This window comes from Columba livia, chromosome 4 (genome assembly GCF_036013475.1).
Source record: "Columba livia isolate bColLiv1 breed racing homer chromosome 4, bColLiv1.pat.W.v2, whole genome shotgun sequence".
Classification (NCBI taxonomy): domain Eukaryota; kingdom Metazoa; phylum Chordata; class Aves; order Columbiformes; family Columbidae; genus Columba; species Columba livia.
The window spans coordinates 69,365,832-69,381,649 of record NC_088605.1 but is presented as its reverse complement, the minus strand read 5'-3'; the positions used below and the strand labels follow the sequence as shown (position 1 = coordinate 69,381,649).

At 42.2% G+C, this 15,818-nt stretch overlaps 1 protein-coding gene across 32 annotated transcripts in view; it reads right to left on the bottom strand.

The window, feature by feature from the left end:
• The window catches only part of CAMK2D (calcium/calmodulin dependent protein kinase II delta), a 160,297-nt gene extending 146,908 nt beyond the window's left edge, over positions 1-13,389 (bottom strand). For 9 of the 32 annotated variants that reach the window (XM_065062245.1, XM_065062255.1, XM_065062251.1 and 6 more), the window contains exons 1-2: positions 12,917-13,389; positions 11,995-12,089 (exon numbers count right to left, since the gene is read on the bottom strand). In XM_065062245.1, the coding sequence (XP_064918317.1) occupies positions 11,995-12,089; positions 12,917-12,984 (163 nt within the window). In that variant the 5' untranslated portion in view covers positions 12,985-13,389. The remainder of the gene's footprint in view (positions 1-11,994; positions 12,090-12,916) is intronic. The other 23 variants (XM_065062266.1, XM_065062261.1, XM_065062258.1 and 20 more) reach the window with 14 other exon arrangements.
• Positions 13,390-15,818: the final 2,429 nt, after the last annotated feature.

Below are 15,818 nucleotides of genomic sequence, written 5' to 3'. Positions count from 1 at the left end.
TAAGATGTAGAAACAAAGAAAATTAGACATCTCTGGATAAGTAAAAATGGAGACTACCAGATTAGCTTTGAAATTGATAGGAAATTAGCGAAAGTGGTGACGGGAAATGCAATCATGAAAAGAACAGCTGAAGTGAAATTACTAAAGAAGTTTCTACAGTATCTGTCTCAGAATCAGTCTTAGTATATTGTATGCTTTATTACTAAGGTAAATAAGCAAGACAACTGTAACATGAAGGATCATATTAACATGCAGTAGAAACTGGATTAATTTGAAGACAAAAATAATAAAAGTGGTACAAAACTTAACAGCAAGAAGCTCAGGCCACTGTCTCTTATTCTAGGGACTAATTAACACTATGCTGTTAGGTGGAGACTCATCAGCTTCAGAGGAAAAGAGAAGAATGACAAGGCAATCCCTGTATTGGGAGAATGACTAAAAACGACCTCTAAGGCACACCTGTCAAATGCATCTGTAAATAAACACTGGAATTTACCAAATAAGATCCTCCCATGGAGATACAGGTGATTACTGAAGCCATCATGAGACCTCATCCAATTTTTTTTTTTCCCCCGGTTAATTCCAAACCTATATTAGCCTAGAACAGAGAAAACGTAAGGAAGAATGGCCAAAGTAATGGCAAGTCTATCATACAGGAGGAAGCTAAAGGAAGGCAGCTACTAAAAAAAAAAAAAAAATTAAAAAAGGAAACAAGATTGTCCTTGATAAATATAGTGATGGAAGACAAAGAATTGTCTGAAGCACAACCTAGACACATACAACAAATACTGTCCATGAATAAATTTGGGTTGCAAGTCAGAAAAGTCTTCAAAGCAAAAGAGTGCAGTACTAAATTACCTCTTCAGTAAAACAAGAAGAACTAAATCCCTCACCTTCCAATTAATTTTAAAGTAAAGACTGATTACTGAATGAGATTATTTACTCTGTTGAAGAAGTCAGCTTTACCCTGGATACTTTTTATTTCCCATTTTTCAGCTAATTCCAGCCCCTGGTGATCACATGCTCAGATGTTCTCTTATCCTAAATGTGATCTGAAAGTGGAAGGTACCAGTTTTAGTTAGACTGAACCTGTTACATGAAACAGGAAAACCAAGAACAGATTACTAAACAAAACAAAAAAATCCGACTAATTTTTGTGGGAATGGTTCAAAGCTGCACCAGAGGAGGTTCAGATTTGACATTAGGAAGCATTTTTTAACCAAGAGGGTGGTCAAACACTGGAATAGCTTCCTACAGAGGTGGTCGATGCCCCAAGCCTGTCAGTGTTTAAGAGGCACTAAGACAATACACTTAACAGCACGCCTTAACTTGTGGTCAGTGCTGAAGTGGCTGGGTAGTCAGACTAGATGATCATTGTAGGTCCCTTACAACTGAAATATTATAAATTTGACTTCCACAGTGAGTACTGGCAAATGACCAATCCCTACCATTCAAAACTATCTAAGGAAGAAAAGAGTTGGGGATAGAGAGGAATCAATCCTATTAAAGGAGGTGAAGGAGAATCAATCCTATTTAAATGGCAAAGAAAATGCTTTTTAAATATTTTGTACTTTAAGGAGGATGAACTTTGTTGAGAGGTAACAACTTGATGAGATTTATAGGGCTACAAGAACATTCTGTGATTATAATAAAACTAATTTGAAAAATATGAAAGGAATATTAAACCTCATGATTTTGAGACTTAAAAAAATCTCCATCTGTTATAGATCTGAAACGCAGCTAGTTCATGGGTCCTTTTTCCCTTACTTCAAGTTTCCTAAAACCCTCTATGAGATATGTTAAGCTTACCACCATTAGTATGCAAGGCTAGCTGCACCATTGATCCAGTCTCCAGAACATCTGTAGTATTAACACACATATCCTAGGAGATGGGGAGGACCACACATAAGCAACTTCTACTCTGGGAAAATTAATCTCATTAGTAAACATGTTTTGATTAGCATGGCATTGGAAGCAATTTATTACTTAATTTAGATAGATGAATCATGTTAACCACAAATAAACAAAATTTTAAGGACACCAATTCTTGCCCTCCTTACAAGTAAAATTACTTAGCTAATAGGTCTTTTAGCATGAAACATTTTCCTACAGCAAACAAGCTGGCTGGGTACACACAAGCTCTGCCAGATCTTTTTCTGCATCTAATGTTTGCATGCATACACAGCACGCTATCCCAGTGGCCTTTCTGCCCAACAGCTATGAAAGGTGATAAAGTGTTACAGGTATAAAAGAAATGTCACCGACTTTTGAAAGCTTTTCCATCCAGCACTAGTACACATAATTTTTTTAATACTGGCAAAAAGTGAGATTTATAAGAGTACTCGGATGTTTTAATTGAAAGACTGAGCAACTAGGAATATTTCTAACATGCTGTAAGTTAAATTAATAAATTGGTGATAATAATAAATAATAATAATAAATTATTAGTATCACCAAGAAGATCATGGAAAGATGAAGAAATTTGACAGATTTTTTTTCCCCTCCCCCCTTTTGGGATGGCAATTCTAAAAAGCCCTGAAAATTTAGTCCCAGGCACATGTATCAATGCAGTCCTAACCACAATTCCATCACTGTCCATACTGCATAGAAAAACCAAATACTAAGCAATCTACCTTACATCTGAGTTTCATTTCTTCGTTTTAAAAGCAGTTTGCAACAGTATGAAAAGCACCAAGGTGAACTTTGTATTTGCATGGCTATAGTGTTTCTTAAGTAACCAAAACCAGAAGGTTGCTTTCTGTACTGAAATTTACTTGCATGTTGGATACAATGTTTGTGATGTTTTTCTACCAAAAAAAAAAAAAAAAAAAAAAGGTGGAAAACAAGATTTAAGTGAGTTTTAATGACCAAAGTTCAGCAGCACCTGAAGCTGCCCGAAGGGAAGCCAAAGGTCATCTGTAAATCAGTACAAAATCCTCCCTGCAATGCAGTACCACAGCAACAGAACTCTGTCAGTGTTACATTAATATAAAATACATCTTCACTTATTAAATGATTAATAAAAATCAGTCAAATGAATAAGGTTTCAACAGAAACCTTCAAATTTGGTGGCTATTTATTCTAATGAGCAATAGCCTATTAAATATATTCCTACAAGAAGTCTCCCAAACCAAAACCATACCTAAGCACTAGCTTGAAATCTGCTATGCAATACAAATAACTTCAAGGCCTCCCTTGGCTGATTAAATCACAAACCTATCTCTCCAAGAGGTTAAAATTTAAATGAAAGCTTAGGCTTGGCAAATCCCATCAGATTGTCGAATATGGATATTATGTAGGAACCCCATCTGTTCATGCAGCAACATGAATATGCAACGTGACTGTTGCTGCAACACTTGCATTCACATTGCGGAAAATTTACAAGTAAGCAGTTCCTGCCTATAATTAAATCAGGAACAAAGTTCTGAAAATACATGCAATAAATTGCTTGCCATAAATAAAACCTTTGATGCTCTATGTTTCTCCTTCCCTCACGTGCTGAGATGATGAAACTTTACAGCAGAGGTGTATTATCAACCTCCCTTGTTGGGCAAGGTGCACTGTTCACTGCAGCGCAGGGCTGCGGGAAGATCACTTTCTGCCTCGCGAGCCAGAGCACTGCCCATAGCGCTGTACAAACAAATTAACAGTTTCACAGGTAAGGAGAGTTGCCAGCTGGAGGCCACAGGGTTGGATGAGTTGTTCAGAAGGGCTGTATACTTGCCTGCAGACTACATACAAAACAACAGTGAACTAACTTTACCATCAGGCTTTGATATATTCTTCCATCTACCTGACATCTCTCAAAACCCATGCACCTGCTTGTTTTATCCAGCAAACACTGAGTTCATCCCACCTTTTTGTTGTTGTTGTTTATAGATCAAATGATGAAGTTTTTAATTCTGCAAATAATAACCACTAACTAAAGATGGGTTTGGGTGAAGTTCTACATCCAGTGGAAAGTAATTGCATCCATGCTTTCCACAGCCCTGCCAGCTCTCTGTTGGCAGAGAAAAAAATGGTGCACAATAAAAAGAATCAACTCTCTACACAGGCAAACAACACGTTCAGGATGGGGGGACAGGCTGTCCAACTGCCAATCAAATTGATTGATTTGGCTGTAACTGATCAAAAGAAACCACATGACCAGTCATGATCTTTTTCAACAAGCATGCTCTATATTCAAAGTGAAAGTGAGTGCCAAAACATAAATTAATACTGGTTTTATGGATGCCAGACAGTTCTCTCAGAAAGCATGACCAGGATGTTAATTTGTTGTAGCAGTGTATAAATTCTTGGTCAGTGGTTAGACTAAAAAAATGCCTCCCATCACAAGATGAAGCGTTTCATCTTGACCAGCAAAAATGCACAGCATCACATTTCCAATATTAAACAAAATCTACTTGGTTACTTTTGAGAGGTTTTGGGGTCTGTTTTTAACTTAAGCCTGCATGTTTTACTCTCCAAGTTTCCTGTGAAATACTTGCTACTCATGAAAGGGCAGGAACTCACATAACAGAAGCTACCTCAGACCACCAGAGTGGACGAAGTTGCTTGGCATATTAACTATCATTCTCTAGACTTCAAAACCTAATTACCAAACAAAAAAAAAAAGCTGTAGCACAATTTGGGACTCTTAGTTTCCACTAGAGAGGTCCTGGATTAGAATAAAAGCGAAATCAGGAATAAGATACATTTGCCAGTTTGCATAAGCTTGCCCTCCCCAGTTTTTGAGTATATTACTCTTGGCTGGAGCTAGTGCTTCCATTCAGTGGCATTTTGAGAAGCGATAGATTCAAGACAAATTAATTAAACACTCAGTTCAGCAGAATATATCCAGCAGCTTCCAATCAAATGCTACAGAAATTAACAGGGCTGCAAAGCTTTCAAAGTAGTTTTCTAATTCAAACAACTGAAACTCAATGTGTTTCAGAACAAGCTGACAACAATCTAGAAAATTACATTAGATAACAGAACAACTGTCTCTTCCCTGAAGAAAAGAAAATATAATACTAAAACCATGTCACGCAAATTCTCCACCTTCTGTGATACAATGCAAAAGACATTTTTCATAACACTAGGATTAAACGGAGAAGGAGCTTGCATAAACACGCACACAAAGATTTACACAGAACTCAACACATACAAGGAATAAACAGACAGATTGGATTTCTGTGTCTCTCCAAAACACAGCAGATGCTTTTTCAAATTCAAGGCATAATTATTTGTAATAAGGAATTAAACAAAAGGAGCTACCATCTTTAAGTTAGGTTTCTGTTCTCTATGAACATTTTTTAATGAACTGGGGAAGTTGTTTTTCACACAATCTTTTAAAAAGCCCCACGATATCCTTAAAAAGCATTTGACAAATCTGCAATAAATGTATATGGAAGAGGAAGCTGGACCCTGACATATGAAATACCCTGGCCTACATTTCTGAGAAGGTCAAATGAAGGACAGACACATGAAAAGCATTATTTGGGCAGAATTTACATTTGTAAAGCGAAATATTTAGCTAACTTTTATTTCAGTCTCTCAGATCACGCGCTTATGAATTAAATGAAGAAAGAATTAAAAATACAGTCTTCTCCTGTCTTCCAAGCAATAGCCAAAATGGTCACCATCAGAAAACAAAACACCAGCCCAGACCTTGAAATCTTAAAAGTGGAAATAAAAGCAACAGAGATGATTTACCACTTACCACCAGACAAAGTGAATAATTGTTAGTATTTGAACAAAAATATACCTACATAACTTAGTACTTTCATATTATAATACCATTTTTATTTAAGATTTTAAGACTAAGAAAGGTTTTGAAATTAGATGCAGGATAAACCTTCAGAAATCCAGTCTCAGTTCCCTGAGAAACAAGTACATTTCTAATGTGCTGTCAGTGAGGACAAATGCAAGTCACTTAAATACCTCAGATGACCTGTGGTTTCACATTACAATAGTTATAAACCAATGTTTTCTATGTATAGTATTACATGCAGACAACCAATCCCTTGTTTTCATATTTGACCAAAAGCTTTCATTTGGAAGGACTATTTGGACATAAGTAGTAAAACATTTCCAGGGAACACAACTTCTCTCAGACCAGGAGAAAAAGAACAAATCCACATCTTAGCATCAGGTTGCAGATGCAGAGGCTGAATAAAAGTATTCGGTTCTGAGTCCAGTTCTTTCTCTCCCAACAGAAGGAAAGAAATCCAGTCTGAAGCTGTTCAGATGTGTAGTTAAGTCTTTAGTTTGCAGCAAGCAAACAGACACAAAAGCAGCACACATCAGTGCCAGAATTCGCAAGGAAAGCAGTAGCCAAATAAGTTCCCAAGAATCCCTTTGGTGTTAATATTTCAGTGGAAAAGATACGAAAGTGGAGAGGGGTCCATGCCAACGTAGTGGGCAAATACAATGACAGGAAGTGGGAAGGTCCCAAGAGGAACAACTATAGTCAACTGATTTACACTTTCAAGCATGCTTAATAATCTTGGAGTTCAGACAGAAAAACGTCTCTTACATACTTTCCTCTGCATTGAGCATGGTCAAACTTAGATGACAGACGATGCAAACACCTTTTTAATTCTCCATTCCTCCCTCAAGTTATTTTACATATTGGATTTGGGTCATGTGTCCACTGCAATCAATGACTACACTTCCACAAATGTCAATTTTCAGGATAACTTGTAAGCACTATTTTTGGAGTATCACCTCAAATTATGAAGCTACATGTCGAGGACATCTGAAGTGTGTGAAGAGGAAAGCAGCACACTACACAAAATTAATTCCTTTTTCCCCATCCTCCATGTGGAAATATGTTAAAAAATGCACTACAATTTTAACCTTTTCCAGTACATACCTCCCAGTAAGAACACCAGCAACAAGCTCCAGTGATAACAAGAGCAACATGTGCATCGCCAGATTCTAATGAAGTTTATTTAAGGCCCATCAGTGTACGAAGCTATCATAAGTCACAATGGACAGAGAAAACAAATCCTTTACAAAGAAAAACAGAAGTGGCGTTATCAAAATCATATAATGTTTGCTATGGATAATTTAACTATGAACTGCAAGGAAAATTCATTTCAAATCTAGTTTGAACCGTTAGAATAAATTACTACTGACCAACATCCATCACAATGAGTTTAAAGTCCTTATTCTCACTGGTATTTGAAACCTCTACAGATTTTCACTAAAATCAAAACACAATAAAAGCGCCAAACCTTCAAAACAGAGCACCTAACCAAACAAAACACCTAACCTCTCTACTACTCCGTAAGCTTTCTGAATTGACTCATTTAACACTCACAGAAACTGTTTAGCCTGCTAAATTATGGTTAATTACCAACTGAAACAAATACCTGCAGATAAATATGTAAATGTACCGTTGTTAAAACAAAACATCTATGTCAAACTGAAAAGAATGTCATGACTAAGCCAAAGGACAGAAAGAGCACGAACATTAAAAAAGGGCAGGTAAGCCTTCTTACATACTATGGACAAAAATTTCTAAACACATTCCTAGCACATGGAGGAATGCAAAAATACTGCTCCTTGAGAGGTAATTAATCAGAGAAACAGACCAGAGCAAGACACTGAAGAAAATAACTAAAATCCCACGATTAACTCTTGCCATCACTAAGACAAAACCTGCTTCAATGATGACTAAATGCACTTAAGGATAGCACTCCAGGTGTGGGAATAACCATGTGTACATAAGAACAGAAATTAGCATTACAAGTACACACATTATAATAAACTTGCACAGGTAAATGTATGCTTCAGCAATTTTTAGCTAGATTAGGAACCTTTGCTAGATTAGGAAGATTTTATCCTCCTACAGAGTATAGGAAGCCTTATCAAAGCTTGCCTTCCTGTAAAACATCCAGCACTGACACACGCTACCTGACTAAATGAAATGTTGGTCTAGTGACACCACAAAAATGTTTATTCTGTGTCATGAAAAGCTATGCTGAAAAATACTACCCTATATGCTTTCCATTTCTTTCATCACCCTAATGTATTTTAAATCACTTTAGGGATCCTGAAGTGCTCTGCTTGGACAGCTTTAGACACTGAAATACTCTTCACACAGCAAAATTACTCAACACTGCTGCTAAAATACTGTTCCAAAAGGGTGGGATTTTCAGCCTCCTCATCCATCAGAGTTTGTTGCAGGCAAATGCAATGGGTCTAGTTCACCTCTGGCCATGCCTCGCATCTGCAGTCACAAGCTCACAGGAAATACTCTTTTCTCTGAAGAATAGGAAGATACTGAAAAAGATCTGGGAATTTTCCTTCTTATAAAGGCAGATAAATATCACAGTGAAGCCTCCAAGGCTAAAAGTTCAAAAGCAGACTGAAGCTAATGGAATGGCTGGTCCCTGAAAGCTCATGAGAGCATTGGACAAAGTGGTAACCTCCAGCTGATTCCTGCATTACTCTGAATAGTATGTCTATTCATAAACAAAGCAGTTTGTATTTCTGTTGCAGCAATCTAAGGGCTGGGAGAGGTGTGTCTTGGCAGTATTTAAAAAAGCACCCTAGAAAATGGACTGGAATATGACTTTCTTCTCACAGATGCTGTCAAACTGCCATCAAAGGCACAGTGCGTTTGGCCACTAGAGAGAAAAGGTCAGTATGAGTTATCAGCAAAAAACGCTGCCAATGAAAATACATTAGTAACTGATCTTTTCAAGTATGATTAGAGAAGCAAACACTCGTCTAATTCTTCTTTTCAGAAAATGAGGCCCAAACCTGTCAAGAAAATTGCATCTGTTTATATGAAATCAATTTGTATTAAAGCCAGAAGACTCTGAAAAGAGAAGTTAAAAGATGTACAGAAAATGACAAAAATAAAAAGATTATTTGTGTAATTATTTGGTATTTGGAAAAGACAGAAGAAAAGTAAAGCCACTTCATGGAAGTTCACTTTTATCTACATTGCTTTCAACACCATAAAAACTCAGAGAAGCCCAAACAGCACATTTTAGAAACTGAGTAACAAGAAAATCCCAATGACTTCATCAGATGAAACGATACAGAACCAAGACCCAGCAAACATACATTCTTCACTTATTCTTTGTTTTCTGTGTGCTTGTTCACTGTTGCAATTAATTTTAGAGGGGTATGCTGCAAACAGGGTTTTTTCCCCCTTTTCAAAAATGAGCAGCATATTTAAACAGTGCAAGCTTGTGTAGAACATACTCTATTGATACAAAACTAGCTGTTGAAATTCTAATATAGGTTTAATACTTAAAGTGACTTAGCAGACGTGGAGTGAAAGCTCAGAATACTTAAGTGCAGCTTAAGTTTACTTTAATAAGAGAATGCTATTCTAATAAAACCATATTGCCATACTGAAATAAATATACTTAAATTGCAAATGGCTATTATTTGTATTACTAACATCAGAAAAACAAAGAATTGCAACATAAAGTATTTAAGATCATATTTTTTAAGTGCTTTAATTATATTTCAGATTACAATTTGTAAATAAGAGCATAGCAGATACAAATAACTGATCATCAACTTAAAAGAGCAAAGGTTACTTCTGGTAGAACACGGGAGATAGCTTACTTTGCCCTCCAAATTAAAAGAGGAAAAGAAGAAGGGAAGGCTCAGGGGAGACCTCATCGCTGTCTATCACTACCTGAAAGGAGGTTGTAGCATGGAGGGTGTTGGTCTCTTCTCCCAAGTAGCAAGTGATAGGACGAGAGGAAATGGCCTCAAGTTGCACCAGGGGAAGTTCAGATTGGATATTAGGAAAAATTTCTTACCAGAAAAGGCTGTCAGGCATTGCCTGCGCAGGGAAGTGGTTGAGTCACCATCCCTGGAGGGGTTTGCAGATAGGGCACTTAGGGACAGGGTTTTGTGGTGGACTTGGCAGCGTTAGGTTAACATTTGGACTCGATCTTAAGGGCCTTTTCCAACCTAAATGATTCTGTATTATACACTTAAACTGTGCTTCCATCTTGCATGCAGGAACGCCCAAGTTCAACATTGTGCTTATAAGACTTCCAGAGCACCAGGCACTGTACAAGCGATAGGCATTTCCAAGGCAAGAGCCTCTAACTCTGCTCACACAGGAAGCTGATCTAATGAACAGTCCTTAAGATTTACATTATAACTGGTGCTTCAAGTGAGATGCATGAAACACAAAAGTGTTACCTCGTCAAAAAGCAGTTCAAATGTGAGCAACATGAGACTCACAATTTAGATTTGGAAAGAAGTACCTTACTTATAAGCTGTATACTTATGATCACCCATGAGAAAGTATTACAGTTTGAGGTTTTTTAATGTTTAGTTTTTGCACCATGAATTCAATTACAGTGCACCCTTCTGCAATGAAAAAATTGCCTAATAAGAATCTGAAGATTCTTCTAAGAAGTTTGCTCTTCAAAAGCTGCCTCGTAGATTTCAAAAAGCTAAGAATCTAAACAACCGCCGCAAAAACAAACAAGCAAATAAAAGATGTCAACTACTTCTGGGATCTCTGAAAACAGAAACAGAAGTGCATTTGCTGCATTCATGGACATAGCATCACATGTGTTCTGACAATAACGCGTATTTCACCAAGTAATCTCATGTTCATATCGCAACAGCTTCTCGCATTCAAAGGTACTTAGATCTATGAAATCGCACAGAATGTGGTGGTTTACTTCAGGCATCAAAATTCAATGGATCATGTTATTGTGCTAACAAGATAAAAAAGAAAGATCTGTTTTAAGCAACCTTATGAAAATATTTTATCAAGTATTACCATTTTCTTAGGCTCTCTCCCTTTAAATCCATAACTCTACCAAAAAAAAAAAAAGTATTTTGAATTTAAGTATGTTTTGAAACACCAATCCCACAGTCAAAAGTACAAAGACTAAAATTCACACAACTCTCATCAGCTGAAAATAAGAGTATTGACACAATATTGAAAGATCTTTATCAGGGAGCAGCACACTACCAGAATATGCCCTTATATCATATGTAATATTTTATGTTTAAATTTAGTGAATACAGGCTGCCATTTACCTACAGCGATTCCTTTGCATCAAAAGCAAACCAGGCCATGAACAGGTTTACACTCTGACATTGCTTGTTCACTACTGTGTTCTTTACCACAACACAAATTCATATCAAAACACAGATAACATTAACAGATAGTAATCCATAATCCCTGACATCCTAGCACAAGCACTCTGACCTGGACTTAAGGAGGAGTTGACACATCACAATTAAGGTTTGCTTTTGACAACAACAGCCCATAGTATGTGTGTATTTTCCTAAAATGTATCACACAGACATATCCACTGATACTGACAATATCTAGGAAACATACACATCACACAGAAAGTATCAACAAGCTGTACAGCAGGTATTATGGCTGGGTTGTAACAGTAAACAGTCCATCACTTAATCAGAATGACTTGCTTCACAAATGGTTAGTTGATAAAATGACAATTTCCTTCCTATTGTATATCATAACAAAGTCTAGTATAGGGTAGCAGTGTACTTTTTCTCACACATTCATAGTCAGACAGGCCTTGATGTTCATGTTTAAATGCAACGGTGGAAACACAGAATTCAGTAAAGCTATATCACACTAAAATAAAAACTATAATGGAAACTTATTTCCCAGCCTTCCCTCCAAAAATCAGCTGGTAAAATGCCTGCAAGCTGATATCCAAAGTTATTTAGATACAAAAATAAAGAGGCTGCATTACGGTACATTGTTTTAGAATTTGTACATCTTGAAATGCTTTGCAACAACCTCAGACCTCCATGCAATCAATACATGACACATTTAACACGGAAAAAGAACAAGCGCTCTTAAAGGAAATGGGGGGAAGAATGTATTAGGAAAATTAAATAATTTGGGGGTTTTTGTTGATGGTGGTTTGGGGCTTTCTTTTCGTTTGGTTTTGTTTTTTGACGCTTTCCACAAGAATGCAAAAAGAAAAACGGGGAGAAGGTATCATAAATACTGGGTGAAAATATACCCACCCCTAGCCGAAAGCTTTTTGGTGTTGATAATTTTGGCAGCATACTCTTGTCCTGTGGTGATTTTCATACACCTCCTCACGACAGAGAACGCCCCTCTGGAAACCAAGAAGCAGACAAAGTGTCAGCCCAGCTGCAACAGTCGCTGCCACCGCCGGCGCGAGGCTTGTAACGGGCGTCAGCGAGAGGTGCGATGTCGATCCACACTGATTTTATTCACCCGAGCACTAAACTCTGGGCAGAAACGCGAGTGGGAGCCGAAGCGCTCCTCGGCCGGGCGGCCGGGCGGCACGTCTTCACCCGCCCCAGCCCGACACACACGGCGGGGGCAGCGCGGCGGTGGCCCCGTCCCCCCCGCCCCGGTGACACCAACATGGCGAGCGGGACCTGAGAATCGCCGGCCGCGGCTTCGCGTCGCCTCCCGCCCCGCCGCCGGGGGGCGCCGCGCCCCACCCCGCGCGCCGGCCGTTAGCGGCGCGCGTGAGCCCCCAACGGCCGCCGGTCACCGACCGACCCCCCAGCCCCACCCGCTACAGCGAGAACAATAATGATAATAACAATAAAAAATGGCCATAACGCAGCTCCGGCGCCTCCCGCGTCGGGAGGCCGGGGGCAGCCCCGCGCCGCCCGCCTGGAGTCTGCCGCCGCCCCGGGGCCGGACGCACCCGCGGGGACGCGCGGGCGGGCGCGGAGCCCGATCCCGCACCCGCTAATACCGCCCGGCTGGGGGCGCAGGGCTGGGGCCAGGGCGCTGCCCCAGGTGGCCCTGACAGCGGGGCGCCCCGCCGGGCTTTCAGCACCGGTGAAGCGGCCCCCGGCCATGGCTCCCTCCCGGCACCGACCCCTCGGTGTCACCGCTGCCTTCCTCCCGCCCCAGCTCCCCAGTCCCCAACGGCGGGGCGCGCCCGGCGGGCTCCGTGCTTACTTCCCGAGCTCCTCGAAGAGCTGGTACTCGTCGGTGAACCGGGTGCAGGTGGCGGTTGAGGCCATCATGAGGACGGGCGGCCGCCGGTGCCTCCGGCGGCCACGGACGGCGAGGCGGTAGCGGCGGAGGGGCTGCGCGGCGGGCGAGGCGCGGCGAGGTTAAGCAAAGCTCCGCGCCGGCTTCTCCTCCGCGCGGGCTTCTCCTCCCCGCCGCCGCCTCCTCCCGTGACGGCGCTGCCTCCGTGCCCTCCTCTCCGCCAGCTGGCGCGTCCTCCCCGCGCAGGTCTTCCCCACCCTTAACGAAAATAAATAAATAAATGTCTCTTCTCTCTCCAGCCCGCGCCGCCCGCCGGGGGAGGTGACGCCGAAAGGGAAAATAAAACCGGGTCGGGGGCGCGTCCGTCCTCTGCTCTCCTCCCTCCGCACTCCCCTGGCGGCGAGCGGGCCCGGCGCCTCCTGCCAGCCAGCGCGGCCGCCGCGGCTCTGCCCCGTCTCCCGGTGCCGTGCCTCCCCCTAGCGACCCGCGGCCGCGCCGTCGCGGCTCTCTGCTGCCGCCTCGCCGCCGGCTCTGCCTCCGGCCCGCCCCGCCCGTCGGGGACGCTGTGCGGAGGGGACTGTCACGCTGTGGCCGGGCACCTGCGCTGCACCGGGAGCGGGGCAGAGACGAGACCGACCCGGCCCGACCCCCCCGCTCCGCAGCGAGAACAGCGGCGGGAGGGGCGCGCGCCCGCTGCCTCCCGCCCGGAGGAAGCGGATGCACCTGCGCCCCGTTCCTCGGCGACCGCTGACGTCACAAACCGCCCGGCAGGGGCCGGGGGGGGGGGGGTCGGAGGGGGAAAGCGGTGGCGGAGCTCGCGTGCGCGCGCAGCGCCCGCACCCGCCGGGAAGCGCGAGCCCGGGAGCGGCGGGGGCGCCCCGCCCGCCGGCGCGCGCTCCGGCCCGTGGCGTCACGAGTGGCCCTGCCCCGCGCGCGGGAGGGCAGCGGGACCGGGAGGGCAGCGGGACCGCGCGTGCGCGGGGCCGCGCGTGGGGCCGCGCGCGGGGCTGCGGCGGCAGCGCGTGCCCGCACCGGGCAGCCCCGGGACCGCGGGGGGCGCTGTGCGGGGGGCGGCGGCGGCACCGCGCGCGGTGAGGGGACCCAGCGGGACCCAGGGAGGAGAACGGCGGGCAGCTCGGGGAGCGCCGCGCACACCGAGACCCGCGCACACCGAGCCCCGCACCGCCCGGCACTGCCACATGTCACAGTAACTGTTGTGCCCAATATTCCCTGCGCAGCCCGACGGGGCGACTGGAGCCCTCGCGCAGGCAGCGCTTGTGCGGTGATGGAGATAAAGCGCAGTAGTAACCAGCTGTGTCGGTTGTGTGACCTTGGGCTAATTTCTGTCCCAGATAAGGGCAGAGAGCGTGCCACCACATCACCGAATGAGCGCAAAATGAGCGTTACCAGGCCCTCCGAACTGCACTGAAATTCAAGAGATAATTCTGCAAGATACTGCAAATGTGATTTTTAATTTTTGAAGTGTTTGGGATGCAATTGTTTTAATGTTTCTGAGAGCAATACTGAAAATGCTGTTGAAATAAAGCGTTTGTGTGTTGGAATTTTGTGGTCGAAGTGGAAAAGGTGTGGATATTTGGTTTACCCATAATATTTCATTTTCTAAAATATTTAAAGCGGAAATAATGCCAGATGAAGAAATGGTAGTTGTTGGAACTATAACAACTTTCAAAAGCAAAACTCACTATTTCCCAACTTTGACATTTTTACTTTAAAAAGCTTTTCAAATGTGTATGTACCACCAAATTGTTGTTGTTGTTGTTTTACTTCACTCCTGTTTGTGGCCTCAGGTTTGCCAATGATTATTTGCTTTGCTTTGAGCAAGTCATTTTGCTTTTATTCTCTTCTGATAAACTAAGTGGTGGTGAGATAAGAGTTAAATTAACATCTGCACAGCATTTTAAACGTTTATTCAATATGTGAACACGGATGTGTGTACAATGTGAATGCATAAACCTATATACTAGGGCAATTTTCCTCTGGGTGAGGCCACTGCCCCTGGTACAAATACACTGAAATTCATGGCATAAAGGCTGCAGCAAAGGAAGACTTTGAAACTTGCGAGCAAGTACAAAACGTTTACTCTCTAAGTTCCTCTCCAAGGGAACGTTTGGTGCAGCACCACGAGTAGGAAAAGACTGGAGGATGTTTCAATTTAGAGCAGCAAATTTACATGGAAGCAAGAATGAATCTATTCTCAGATCAGTGCATTAAAAAGTATTCAGAAGGGAAGTATATATTTTAGTTCCCTCTAACAAAAATATAACATGCGAGTTGTGCATAATTTTGTATATATCTGCATAAATAACACATTCAGCAGTACTGAAACCCAGAGTGGTGTGATGATTGTGAGTATTTATGGGGATATGTCTGCCAGGTTCCTTATCTGTACATACATAGACATTAAAAAACATATTCCCCTGTCCTATGTCAGAGTATATCCTGACAACAAGCATTTGGCCAAAATATCAGTACTGTGCCATGCATTTATTATTTAATTAATAAAAAATGTTCAGGAGACATTATTAAACTCAATTCACATGTTTGCTGATTTTTTTAATGACATAAGGATGCGTGATCCAAACAGTGTTTGCTTGTTTGTTTGTTTTAATTCATTTTGTTTGTGCTTGTTTGTTTGTTTCCCATTTTACAATCTGAAAACAAACAAACAAAGTCCAAGAAGAGGCCAAGGAGTTCTCACAGAAATATCAAGTACGATTTTTTTACTAGGAGCTAAGGAAAGAAAATAGTTGTTTACAAGATGAGTATCATAGGACTTGGAGAATTTCCATGAGGAGAGATACTAGGGAAGTGATTAATAGCCTGAAAACACTTCAGGTGTGGTTCT